Source organism: Girardinichthys multiradiatus, chromosome 20 (assembly GCF_021462225.1).
Source record: "Girardinichthys multiradiatus isolate DD_20200921_A chromosome 20, DD_fGirMul_XY1, whole genome shotgun sequence".
Classification (NCBI taxonomy): Eukaryota; Metazoa; Chordata; class Actinopteri; order Cyprinodontiformes; family Goodeidae; genus Girardinichthys; species Girardinichthys multiradiatus.
The window spans coordinates 43,781,018-43,795,075 of NC_061812.1; the positions used below are offsets into that span (position 1 = coordinate 43,781,018).

At 43.5% G+C, this 14,058-nt stretch overlaps 1 protein-coding gene across 2 annotated transcripts in view; it reads right to left on the reverse strand.

Moving 5' to 3' along the window:
* Positions 1-1,125: 1,125 nt before the first annotated feature.
* The window catches only part of pdzrn3b (PDZ domain containing RING finger 3b), a 153,833-nt gene continuing 140,900 nt past the window's right edge, over positions 1,126-14,058 (reverse strand). For both annotated transcript variants that reach the window (XM_047346302.1, XM_047346303.1), the window contains 6 exons: positions 11,119-11,206; positions 8,788-8,886; positions 8,606-8,668; positions 8,418-8,519; positions 5,937-6,053; positions 1,126-3,101 (listed from right to left, as the gene is read on the reverse strand). In XM_047346302.1, the coding sequence (XP_047202258.1) occupies positions 1,581-3,101; positions 5,937-6,053; positions 8,418-8,519; positions 8,606-8,668; positions 8,788-8,886; positions 11,119-11,206 (1,990 nt within the window). In that variant the 3' untranslated portion in view covers positions 1,126-1,580. The remainder of the gene's footprint in view (positions 3,102-5,936; positions 6,054-8,417; positions 8,520-8,605; positions 8,669-8,787; positions 8,887-11,118; positions 11,207-14,058) is intronic.

A 14,058-nucleotide genomic window follows, 5' to 3' on the forward strand; every position in this document is an offset into this window, starting at 1 on the left:
TGTGCAAGGAGGAACAGGAGGAGCTGCCAGAGCCCTGCAAAATGACCTCCAGCAGGCCACAAATGTGCAGGTGTCTGCACAAAAGGTTAGAAACCGACTCCATGAGGATGGTATGAGGGCCCGACGTCCACAAATGGAGGTTGTGCTCACAGCCCAACACCATGCAGGACGCTTGGCATTTGCCAGAGAACACCAGGATTGGCAAATTCGCCACTGGCTCCCTGTGCTCTTCACAGATGAAAGCAGGTTCACACTGAGCACATGTGACAGACGTGACAGAGTCTGGAGACACCGTGGAGAGCAATCTGCTGCCTGCAGCATCCTTCAGCATGACCAGTTTAGCAGTGGGTCAGTAATGGTGTGGGATGGCATTTCTTTGGAGGGCCGCAGGGGCCTCCATGTGCTCGCCAGAGGTAGCCTGACTGCCATTAGGTACCGAGATGAGATCCTCAGACCCCTTATGAGACCATATGCTGGTGCGGTCGGCCCTGGGTTCCTCCTAATGCAGGATAATGCTAGACCTCATGTGGCTGGAGTGTGTCAGCAGTTCCTGCAAGATGAAGACATTGAAGCTATGGACTGGCCCGCCCGTTCCCCAGACCTGAATCCGATGGAGCACATCTGGGACATCATGTCTCGCTCCATCCACCAACGTCACGTTGCACTACAGACTGTCCAGGAGTTGGTGGATGCTTTAGTCCAGGTCTGGGAGAAGATCCCTCAGGAGACCACCATCCACCGTCTCATCAGGAGCATGCCCAGGCGTTGTAGGGAGGTCATACAGGCACGTGGAGGCCACACACAATACTGAGCCTCATTTTGACTTGTTTTAAGGACATTACATCAAAGTTGGATCAGCCTGTAGTGTGTTTCTCCACTTTAATTTTGTGTGTGACTCCAAATCCAGGCCTCCATTGGTTAATAAATTTGATTTCCATTGATGATTTTTGTGTGATTTTGTTGTCAGCACATTCAGCTTTGTACAGAACAAAGTATTCAATGAGAATATTTCTTTCTTTCAGATCTAGGATGTGTTATTTGAATGTTCCCTTTATTTTTTTCAGCAGTGTATATCTATATCTATATCTATATCTATATCTAGATATAGATATAGATATATATCTATATCTAGATATAGATATATATCTAGATCTAGATATATCTAGATATAGATATATATCTATATCTAGATATATATATAATATTATAAAATAATAATATAGTACAAACAAAATGTAAATGTTGTAAATGCTGACTGGTAGAGTACGGCACACGTTCTTTATAGACATTCAAAACCTTTCAACAAATCAAATATTGCAGTTTTGTTTCCAAAAATAGAAGGGTAGAAAAGGTTACTGGACAATGGTTTTAAAATCATTATTTTACAGCAGCACAGTCCCATTCAGTGAAGCCCAACCATATTTTCATAGACCCCCGTGCTGCAGTGAATGAAATCAATCATCCTCAAAAGCTTTCCTGATTTCCTATTTACACATCACCACATGTTTGTGGCAGCTCTCTCTGCCCCAGCTGGTAACGTCTTATGTACACACCGCTCCACTGCCGCCTCGGTGCAGGACTCACACCGTTGTCACAGACAGGAGCGAGTTATAAACCCTGGTCCCGTCTGGTGACTTGGTTCCGTGGGTCAGCAGTTCCTGGATGGTCATCCAGTTGTCGAATATTTTCTTGTTTCTCTTTTTCATCATCTTTTTGTGGCTGAGTTCGATGATGTTGGGCTCCTTGTCCTCTGCGGCGCTCTGCTCCTTCAGGCAGTCCACTCGGCTCTGCTTCATGAACTCACGGCGCTGCTTCTGCTCCTTGGCTCGCACGGCATGCTGCTTCCGTTCCTCCTTGCTCCAATAGCGGCCCATCTTCAGCTCGCTGATGGCGTCGTCGTCTGTGGTCATGCCGCTGCGCTCCTCGTGGATGCGGAGGGCGCGCTCCCTCAGCAGCCTGTCCCGGACGGGTCGCTTCGTGATGTACCTTGTGCCGTCGCTGCGAATCTTCACCTTCCACTCCATCTTGGGCTCATGGTCGCTGGGGCTAACTGGGTCCCGGCACATGCTAACCAGGCTAATCTGGCTCTGGGCATATTCAACAGCAGATTTCTGCTGGATCAGCTGCATGTAGCTTTGGTAGTGCTGGGCGTGGGCAGGGATGTGAGCATGCTTGTAAGGGGAATGTGGCTGAAAGCTCCGTCCACCCTTACTCGACTCTCTCAGCTTCCCTTCCTTGCTCTCAGCCTGCAGCTCTCCGTCTGGGTCCTTAGAGGAGCCTTTGCTCCTGCTGGGGCCACAGGCTTCCGGCACAGGGGACAGGAGGGGCTTCTGTATCTTGCCATTGGAGCTGCTGGACCCAGATGGACCGGCTGCACCCTGGTTCTCTGCTCCTCGACGGAGGGAATTATCTGGAGAGAGTTCCAAAGTGAGAGGAGTGCTGCGGCAGCTTTCGCCTGTGTTGTAGGCACTCGAGCTGTCCTTATCTGATTTCTCAGGCAGCTCTGTGATGTCTGACAGCTCATGGCGACGAGCGTCTATGCTTGTGTTGTAGTTGCGGAAGCCGCTGTTGTGGAGCATCCACGACTCTCTGAACTGCTCCCTCAGCTGCTGCATCTTGTGGGCGCGAACGATGTTTAGGCACTCCAGCTCGATGCTGCGCAGCTCCTCATTGAGTAACTCCAGTTCCTTGTCCACGCCCTCCTCTGTCTGACCTTCGGCCCCCCCGGCGGCCAGGCTGAACAGGCCCTGAGCGCCGCTGCTCCTCATCTGACACTTCAGCTCCAGGAGCTCTCGAAAGCGCTCGCACTCGTCGGCCGGGATGCCCAGGAAGTCGGCATCAGCGTAGTCTGCGGAGATGAACGACTCGCCGCTGAAGGGCAGGTCGGTGCTGCCGAGGGTATCATGGCTGTAGGTCAGCTTCCTGCAGCTGCCCAGCGTGTTGGAAGCTGTGGTTGTCTGGTCGTCGCCGAGGTTCTCTTGCTCGGAGCTCTCGTCGTTTCGGGTGCTCTCGTCCGTGCGCCCAACGCCGCTGTCTTTTTCATGGTGATTGGAGAGCAACGTGGCGGTGTCTGTGGTGCCCCCGTCCTCCTCATGCTTTTTCTGCGAAAAGACACAACAGAGTAGATTGATAGTTGTCGGATCTTCCATACGAGGTCTTAAACTTAGATATCCAAACTCAGCTGCACACCAACATCCATATTTTCAGAGAACAGTTAATTTAAATGACTAAATTAAGATTTAATACTTTGTACAATCATCTACAACACCTTTAACTAACTGGCCTACTTTTTTTGTTTAAGTTTAGCAAAGTTCTAGGATATCTGTTTACGTCGAAGCTCTCCTATGTTTCTATTTCAACTATTCAGTCTTAATTAAGGGATGATTTTTTTCAACCATCTATTTTAACTATTCTGTTGTACATTTGTTGAACATTTTTGGATCAATTGGACCATTATGAAGCATGACCAAATTAATGCAAAGCTTCAGTTGTCACAAATGGCCTCACATATGACTGTAAAATACTTTGGTTTACGGATGAGTTCATGGTCAACTGAATAGCTGCAATGTGCCAAAACCCTGTGTCTCCTGAACAAGCCCAAATCATTACCCCTCCACCACTGTGCTTAATAATTGGGCTGAGGTATTTGGGATGGTATGCTGGATTTGATTTTCAGCACACATGGATTTGTGCATAGTGGTCAAACATCTACATCTGTCATCTGTCCAAAGGCCCTGTAGCTGCAAAAACAGGAAAAATAATCAACCTTCCACCACTGTGCTTAGCAGCTGGTGTGAGGTGTTCTAATGTGTTTTCTAGGTTTCCTCTAAATGTGATTATTGTGGTCTTGTTAGTCTGAAGAACTTTGTCCAAAGCTGTACGGTTTGAAAAGTTGTATTTTTAGAAAAAAGATCCTTCATCCATATCTCTGCCAAACAAGCCATATCTATTTTTCTCTAAATATACCTTTGCAGGGCCTGACATGTAGCTCTTGGGTGCTTTTACATTTTCTGTGACCGGTAAATGGTTTGACCTTACAATGAACCTGAGGGCTTAGCCAGTTTAGGGAAGATCCGTAGCTTAATCATTCTCAATTTTCAACGTTTGCCACTTTAGAATAATGGACTCCAAACTGCTCAGCGATGGACTGCACCTCCAGTCACCAGTCTGTCAAGCTTCTGAAGTTTGCGGACGACACCACCCTGATCGGACTCATCTCTGATGGTGATGAGTCTGCGTACAGATGGGAGGTGGACCATCTGTTGGACTGGTGCAGCCAGAACAACCTTGAGCTCAACGCTCTAAAGACAGTGGAGATGGTTGTGGACTTCAGGCAGAACCCAGCCCCACCTGCCCCCATCACCCTCTGTGACTCCACAATTGACACTGTGGAATCTTTCCGCTTCCTGGGAACCATCATCTCCCAGGATCTCAAGTGGGAGCCAAACATCAGCTCCCTCATCAAGAAAGCCCAGCAGAGGATGTTCTTCCTGCGGCAGCTGAAGAAATTCAACCTGCCAAAGACTATGATGGTGCACTTCTACACAGCCATCATTGAGTCCATCCTCACCTCCTCCATCACCATCTGGTACGCCGCTGCTACAGCCAAGGATAAGGTCAGGCTGCAGCGTGTCATTCGGTCTGCTGAGAAGGTGATTGGCTGCAGTCTACTGTCGCTCCAGGAACTGTACACCTCCAGGACCCTGAAGCGGGCAGGGAAGATTCTGGCTGATCCCTCCCACCCCGGTCACAGACTCTTTGAGACTCTCCCCTCTGGCAGGAGGCTGCGGTCCATCCGGACCAAAACCTCACGCCACAAGAACAGTTTTTTCCCATCTGCCACCAGCCTGGTTAACAAAGCCCGGAAACCACCCTGACACTGTCCCATTCCTCCACACCCCCCCTTTTTTTGCTGACAGGACACTTGTAACTTGTAACTCTATGCGTTACATTAACGCTCAGCTTGGACTCCTGCTTTACTTGCACTGCTTTACTTGCACAATGATCACCTGCACTGTTGTATTGCTCTTGCATCTTATAGTGCTCTATATTTACTCTCACTCACTTAAAACTGTGCACATATATTTATATTATATTGTAGATATGTTTATACTGTTTAATTTGTACTGTATTGCACCGACTACGCCAAAACAAATTCCTTGTATGTCCAAAAACGTACTTGGCAATAAAGCTTTTCTGATTCTGATTCTGATTCTTTTGACTCATACCAGATTGATCGTCAGCAACAAGTGCCTCTCTAAGGTCATTGCTGATGTCTTTCCACCATGGCGTTGTGTTAACACACGCTGGAAAGCTCCAGACTAGTAAACTGACAAACATTCAGCTGTTGTGGTAGATGCTCAATCCTAATGATGATCAGAAAACCTTGACGGGGATGGAGACACTATTCTGGAAACCTGGCTGCAGTTTAAACCTTTAATTCCAAGGTGACCTTTGTTTCCAAACACATTTCTTCAAACTGGCTTTGGCGCTTTTGTTGAAGAAATAATTAAATTATGTAATATGTCTTGTATTGTTTTCCAGATTTGGTTTTAGTAACACTTTAGGCCTGATTGAGCTCTGAGAATTTCTCTTTTATGTCAGATACTTTTTCCCTTACAGAATTTTATGTGTTTTAGGTATTTCCTACAAAGAAAATGCAAAGATCCTGTAAAATAAATGCATATGATGCATAGAAGACAAGACCATTATTTATGAGCAGCAGTCTATTAATTTTATCTACAAATATTAATGTATGAAACTAGTTTCTGTTTTTAAAGTTTTATTTGTCAGCACAAACATCTACTTTGTCTTGTGATAACAAAAACAAAAAACTGAAATCAGTTGAACATCAGCAACTCAGATTGATTGTGTGTCTTCCTGCTCAGCATGCTGTGAACATATGTGTGTGTGTGTCAGTCTGCATATGCGAGTACCTGCTCCAGCATGCTGGCAGTGAACTGCATGGCCTGATGGTGTTGCTGCTCCAGCATGTCCATGTGGAGGTCATCCAGGAAGTCATTCCTGTCATCATCCATCCAGCCCTCGTCCAGCTGGGACACCATAGACAGCGGAGGAGAGATGTCTTATTAGATACAAATACGAAACTGCAAAAATGTAAAATAAAAAATAAAAAATGACAACAAAGGGGCATATGGACAGCTTCTGATATACCAGGCCTGTTTGTCGACACAGAAAAAATTATACATCTTGATTGATATCAGTTTTCTTTTTAAAATCTTCAGTTGGATTTCAACTAGACATGTACTGGTCAAATTTTTGTGATAGATTCCAGATCTTTCGCTGTAAAACAGGGTTTTACTATTTTAAAAGATAAAATGATTATGACTTTTGTTTTTAGCATATTATACAGGTCCTTCTCAAAATATTAGCATATTGTGATAAAATTCATTATTTTCCATAATGTCATGATGAAAATTTAACATTCATATATTTTAGATTCATTGCACACTAACTGAAATATTTCAGGTCTTTTATTGTCTTAATACGGATGATTTTGGCATACAGCTCATGAAAACCCAAAATTCCTATCTCAAAAAATTAGCATATCATTAAAAGGGTCTCTAAACGAGCTATGAACCTAATCATCTGAATCAACGAGTTAACTCTAAACACCTGCAAAAGATTCCTGAGGCCATTAAAACTCCCAGCCCGGTTCATCACTCAAAACCCCAATCATGGGTAAGACTGCCGACCTGACTGCTGTCCAGAAGGCCACTATTGACACCCTCAAGCAAGAGGCTAAGACACAGAAAGAAATTTCTGAACGAATAGGCTGTTCCCAGAGTGCTGTATCAAGGCACCTCAGTGGGAAGTCTGTGGGAAGGAAAACGTGTAGCAGAAAATGCTGCACAACGAGAAGAGGTGACCGGACCCTGAGGAAGATTGTGGAGAAGGGCCGATTCCAGACCTTGGGGGACCTGCGGAAGCAGTGGACTGAGTCTGGAGTAGAAACATCCAGAGCCACCGTGCACAGGCGTGTGCAGGAAATGGGCTACAGGTGCCGCATTCCCCAGACCTGGGCTACAGAAAAGCAGCACTGGACAGTTGCTCAGTGGTCCAAAGTACTTTTTTCGGATGAAAGCAAATTCTGCATGTCATTCGGAAATCAAGGTGCCAGAGTCTGGAGGAAGACTGGGGAGAAGGAAATGCCAAAATGCCAGAAGTCCAGTGTCAAGTACCCACAGTCAGTGATGGTCCGGGGTGCCGTGTCAGCTGCTGGTGTTGGTCCACTGTGTTTTATCAAGGGCAGGGTCAATGCAGCTAGCTATCAGGAGATTTTGGAGCACTTCATGCTTCCATCTGCTGAAAAGCTTTTTTGAGATGAAGATTTCATTTGTCAGCACGACCTGGCACCTGCTCACAGTGCCAAAACCACTGGTAAATGGTTTACTGACCATGGTATCACTGTGCTCAATTGGCCTGCCAACTCTCCTGACCTGAACCCCATAGAGAATCTGTGGGATATTGTGAAGAGAACGTTGAGAGACTCAAGACCCAACAGTCTGGATGAGCTAAAGGCCGCTATTGAAGCATCCTGGGCCTCCATAAGACCTCAGCAGTGCCACAGGCTGATTGCCTCCATGCCACGCCGCACTGAAGCAGTCATTTCTGCAAAAGGATTCCCGACCAAGTATTGAGTGCATAACTGTACATGATTATTTGAAGGTTGACGTTTTTTGTATTAAAAACACCTTTCTTTTATTGGTCGGATGAAATATGCTAATTTTGTGAGATAGGAATTTTGGGTTTTCCTGAGCTGTATGCCAAAATCATCCGCATTAAGACAATAAAAGACCTGGAATATTTCAGTTAGTGTGCAATGAATCTAAAATATATGAATGTTAAATTTTCATCATGACATTATGGAAAATAATTAACTTTATCACAATATGCCAATATTTTGAGAAGGACCTGTATTAGCGATTACTGTGATTAGCATGGCTAGCATGACAATAGTCTGAACAGAAGACCCTTAAATCCAGCAAGTTAACAGAAGTTAATGGCTGAACAAGGATGACAACTTTGTTGTCCTCCATTCAGCCTTCCTGTTATCTTCGAAAATTCTTACTCTCATTGCTAGCCTGAATAAACCACATACATGTCTTGACATGTTGTAATTTGCTTATAAATAGCTTCATTCACCTCTGTGCTTCTTCTACTTTCATTCTAAACATCTTTTTGAAACTAAAAACAGGTAAATTTGAGTCATCTTCTTGTAGTAACAACATTCACACTAAAGAGTTTTGCTCTTATTGCAAGCTGGCATTGTGTAGGTCAAACGCATTTACCGGTCAGAAAAACTACAGCTTTTTTACTTTAACTAGTCACCAGTCAGGGCCACACACCACTTCCTACCTCCACCAAAGGTATACATATCCTGACATGCTTATTACCTGGATCTCTGGTCGGGCCACCAGCAGAGAGATGTTCTGGTTGCCCTCACTGGTCAGCAGCGCCACCGCATCTTCTCGATTTTGAATCTCAACACCATTGATCTTGATAGACATAAAAATTTACTTTAATTATTTGAGGTTGAACCCAAACCAACTAAAGTTTCAAGCATTATGTGTGTAACTCCTACCTGTATGATTTTGTCCCCTTCTCTGATTCGGCCATCCTTTGCAGCGATGCTGTTTGGATCAATCTAAAGGAACAGGTTTGTTTGACTGTGAGTTAAAGCAAGATTATTCCTGCTGACAAGCCCAGTTTTTTGTCATTCGCTAAGTGGTAAAGCAGATCTGAGCACATCCCTGCAGCATTTACCTCACTTATGTAGATCCCAGCCTCATCCTCATCATCAGTCCTGTAACAGATGGTCAGGCCGAGTTTGTCTTGGATGTTAGCTCGATACAGATCCACTTCCTGGATAGACACAAATTAAACCTGAAATTACTTATTTTTACAAAGATGGAGGAGAAAAATAGCTGGGAGCGCAAGTGTGTTTCTGGACAAAGTAAATGTATTGACCACACAATGGGGGCAGAGAGCAACACAGATCTATCAATCACTGTAATGAATCTTTCAGCTGGATGCGGGGAGGCCATCGGCTTTTCTTAGAGGCCCGCTGACAGCATGAGAAATGATGCAGTGAACTGCAGACGGCCAAAGCACGGTTTTTCACTTGTCAACACCTGTAATCTCACAGATCCAGATAAAGTTACGAGCAGCACTGGTCTCTGAGGCCAAAGGGCGAGCTCTGGGAGGGGTACCACCTGAAAACCCTAAGCGGTAGCTCAATGCACTGATGAAAATGAAGTTATACCCAGTTCTTGGCCCAGAGTCGGTCGTAATGTTTCATGTTGCCTCAGACCTCGGCTCTGAAATTGACGTGGAACCTAACTTAACTTGCAACCCTATTCAAACCCAAAAACAAGTGGGATTTGCTAGATGATGAAGTCAGACAGCATGCTAACTAAACAGGTTGTACAGTACTAGGACTGCCACCAATTTAATGGGATACAAGGCATCATCACTGCAAATAACCAATTTATTACTTTTGCTTCTCAATTTTGGAGTTCAGGAATTGCCAGACTTCCTATTTCAGAGGCATTCCAATTGGTTTTTCCTAATTGGAACTTTTTTATAGCTTTCTTGTTTTTTCCTGAAACAATAAGCCACAGTCGGCAGCTAGTCTTTTCGGGCATATCTACCAACTTTGGACATTTACATCTGGGAACATCAATTTTGAAGCCTTGCCACAAATTTTCAATTGATCTGGACTATGATTGGGCCACTGTAACACATGAATAAGCCTTGTTCTACACCATTCCATTGTAGCTCCCTCCATGTTTCCAGCTTCCCTGACCCAGCTCCCCACAGCATGTTGCTGCCACCACTATGTTTCATGGTGGGAATGCTACGTTCAAGGATTATGTACGGTGTTAGTTTTATGCCACAAGGGCATGTTTGCATGTGGGGCAAACAGTTTCATTCTGGCATCATCACCTTCTTGCACATGTTTGCTGTGGTCCCGACATGACTTGTGGCAAACGTTTTATGGCGTCCTTTCAACAAAGACCTTCTTCTTGCTACTTTCTCCAAGGAAGCCAGATTTGTGGACTGCAACACAAAAATTGTCCCGTCATCAGACTTCTACCAGAGCAGGGATGCTTTACAGCTCCTCCAAAGCTACCATGGGCCTCATGACTGCTTCTCGGATTAATTCTTTCCTTTTCCACCATTTCAGGTTAGGAAGGCGGCCATGTCTTGTTAGCTTTGCAGTTGTGCAACACTCTTTCCATGTTTCAATGATGAATTATTTAGGAGTATCAGAGTTAAAGAGGCTAAATACACAACAACAAAATACACCACAGACTACTTAGACTTTCATTTGAAAAAAACCCCCCAAAACTTAGTAAAGAATCTATAATTTCCATTTCACTTCAAACTTTTATGTCACTTGTTTCAGTCCATTACCAATACCAATAATATGCATTGAAGTTTGTGGTTGTAACCTAATTTATAGTTTTTTAATACACTAGTCAGCACAGAAAAACAAGAAGAAAACAGGAGTTTAAACTGGAAAACTACATTGCAAAACAAAGTTCAGGAACATGTGACATTTGCTTTATTTAATCTGTTGTAAGACCAAAACACACAAAAAATCTAATTTTGTTACAGCAACTTATAAAAAGTCCAACTTTTTGCCAACAATAAGAAACAAGCAAAATTTAGTAATTTGAACTAATGCTGTTTTTTAGCAGTAACTAGTGGGGGTCAATGTTGTCAAAGGTCACCAAAGGTGAACAGCACCAGTTCATAGACTTATCCAGCAACTGTTAGCTCCATAAGATCCATCATTGTGGCCCTGTTATATGTGCCATCTAATTATCTGACAAGCCTCCTCTTTCCTGCATGAGACCAGGTTCCTGTCAGTAATAACTAATGATGTCACCATTGTGTGTCTGCTGAAAATAAAACAGCATCTCCAGTCTTGTCAATAATTAGCAGTGACCGCACCAGGACATGTGGTTGCCACTAAAAAACTAAAAAACAAAAAAAACAGCTGGTTTGTTTGACCTCAGGTCCACCTCTGGCCTCATGCCTCCTCGTTGATAAAGCAGCAGAAAAATCTAAATGGAGATGATGTTTTACCTCATATTCCAGCCCCTCACGCTCCATCTCCTGTTGGATGCCCTCCAGGAAATCGTTGGGGTCGAAGTACGTGTGCTCCGGAGGAGGGCTGATAAAAGAGAGCGAGAGAGTGAGATAAATCCGAAAATAGTAAAAAGTAATTTAAGGACATGCTTCACAAAGGAGCCAAAAACATAGAAACCCTTTAATGTATTTGGATTTCATTTTACCCCAGGGTCTAAAAACTAAATGACATGTAGAGGCGGAGCCATCAGGAAGGAAATCACTCTCAAATCTGATATACTGAAGCTACGCCCAGAGGCTAATCACAAATTAGCATGCTGTATTGTTGATTTGACTCTGAAATCAATTAAAGAAATCACTATTATTAATTAAAGGCAATTTCCTGCCGCCAAAATGCATGTATACTTAGGGTCTTGCAGCTGTGATGTCACACACACACACACACACGCACACGCACACGCACACACACACACACACACACACACACACACACACACACACACAGAAAGAGGAGTAGCATTTTGGGAATATGCAATTATAAATGAGAGGAACTGTCATTCGAATGTGCCTCGGAGCAGCCGTCATCTCCGGTGATGGGCAGGAACATTTTCCCTCAGACTATAACACTCACTCTTTGTGACTTCACTGGTGTTCTCTAAAACGATCATAATAAAATAAATAAACTTTATTTAAAAGGGACAGTATATTGTACCAGATTATGGCATAAGCTAATTCTCATGTGCAGTCTCTTGGCAGAGAAAGAAACCATCATTCACTGGATATAAGAGAGCAAATCCAAAAATTCAGCTGACCTCATTCGTTGGGCACAAGACGTTGCTGAATCTAGACCTGACCAACTGCATCAACCCCAGATCATGGCACTGTCCTCGGATGTTTAGACAGTAGACACTGGGCATGATGGGTGCCTCTCAGGACAAATCCGGACTTATAAAACCACATGACGTTCCAATGCTCCAGTGCCAATCTTTATGCTCCCCAACAAATGTAAGCCTTTTTTTCCCGATTAGCCTAACTGACCTAGTTTTCCTAAGGCTACACAGCCGTTTAGTCCCAGTCCCTTAAGTTCCCTTCACATTGTGTGTGTGGAAATACACACATAAATAAATAAGCTCTGCTTGATTTCACTAAACGTTCATAAAAAAAAAATTTCTGACCACATTTCTTCCACGAAGATGAGGATCCCCACTGTCCTCCCCATTTTTTTTTATAAACTTCATATTCCAATCTAGGAACCTTTAGCAATCTCCTGATGCTTTTTCTTCACATGCAAATAATTTGAATAATAATTCTGAAGCAGATTAAGATCTTTTCTATGGCCACTGGATCTGTCCGTTGACGTACTTGTGTAATGAAGGAATAACAAGCTACTCACTGGATTAGTTGCCCACTGAAACATAATCATCCATGCAGTAGTTATCCAATGCGAGGTTCTTACCTATTTGCTTTGTTAAATCCTGGGGGTGACTTTTGTTTGTAGCTGAGTGTGTTTTTTTCAAGTGTAGAATAGGTTTGGTGCCTCAAGAAAATAGAGTGGAGGCAAAAATGGCTCTTAGGAGTGAAAGGGTTGCTGACCCCTGTGACCTCTTGGACTCAAAGATGTGCATCCCTGTGAAGTGGAAGGAAAAGGCTGCATGCTTTTCATTTTTCTCTTTTACAAATAAAATCTGAAAAGTGTGGCAACATTTCTAATCAAGCCACTTTTGCTCTCCCACCCCTGCATTCAATCCTAAATGTTTGCACATTCTTCTTTGTAAAATAGCTCAAGCTCCACCAGGTTAGATGAAATGCCTGTGAACATCAGATTTCAGACCTTGCCATAGAGTCTTGTCTGAACTGAGATTTGGGTATTAACTGGGCCAATTTAACACATGAATATGCTTTGATCCAAACCACATACAGCTCTGGGTATATGTCTGTATTTAGCGTTTCTGCAGTCTCTAACAGTTTTATTACCAAGATTTGCCCCATTACCTCTGATCAGCTTCCCTGTCCTTAAAGAAAAAGAGTATCCCCACAGCATGATGCTGCAAACACCATGCTTTATCATCAGTATGCTATGTTCAGGGTGCTCTCCAGTGTTTTCCATGAATGCCAAAAGGTCCCAGAGCCCCTTCTCCCACATTTTGCCCCCATCGTCATGGCAAGATTTGAACAGGCCTGTTTATGTTTTTATTTCATGGGTTTTACTGGATTTTATGTATTATGTTTTATGTATACATTAAAGGAGGCTGAATACTAATTCACACTAGATATGCATTTGGAAAACTTTTTGACAAGCATGTTTTCACCTCACAGTTATGCATAACTTTGTGTTGGCCTATCACATTTAGAAAATCTGTGGAAAATCCTGTTACTTTCATTTTGCATTTGCAATACACTGTGTCCATATTTTAGGGTTTATTAGGGTTTTAATAAAAATACTTCTTTCAGATATGTATATAATATTCTCGCACGCACAATGTAAGAAATGTTTAGCCATTTACATGTTGGACCAGATGAGGATACATTTTGTATTCAACATTAAAAAGCATTGTGCCTACAGCTTTGTCAAGGCACCATGTCAAAACCCCCCAAAAAAGAAAGATCTGGCAGATTGCTTTGAGGACCTCTGAGACTGTAAATCATGTTCCAGGTGGGCCGGTTTCAGTTAAAAGCTCCAGAGAGACCTAAAACGGCCCTGTGCTATAAAAGGCAGGCTGGAGTGCTGTCACAGCAGCAACAACTTTATCTTCCAAAGAAGCAACTGCCAGCTAAACATTGCAAAGCAATCTTGAGGTAATGGAAGGTGTCAATGTTCAAACATGTTATCAGCCAGCACAGCATCTGGTATGATGATATGGAGCTGGCAGAGCACAGTTCAGATTTTATTTGTCCTCTTCGCCAGATCTTCCTTACGGTTTTATTTAAGTGAATCAT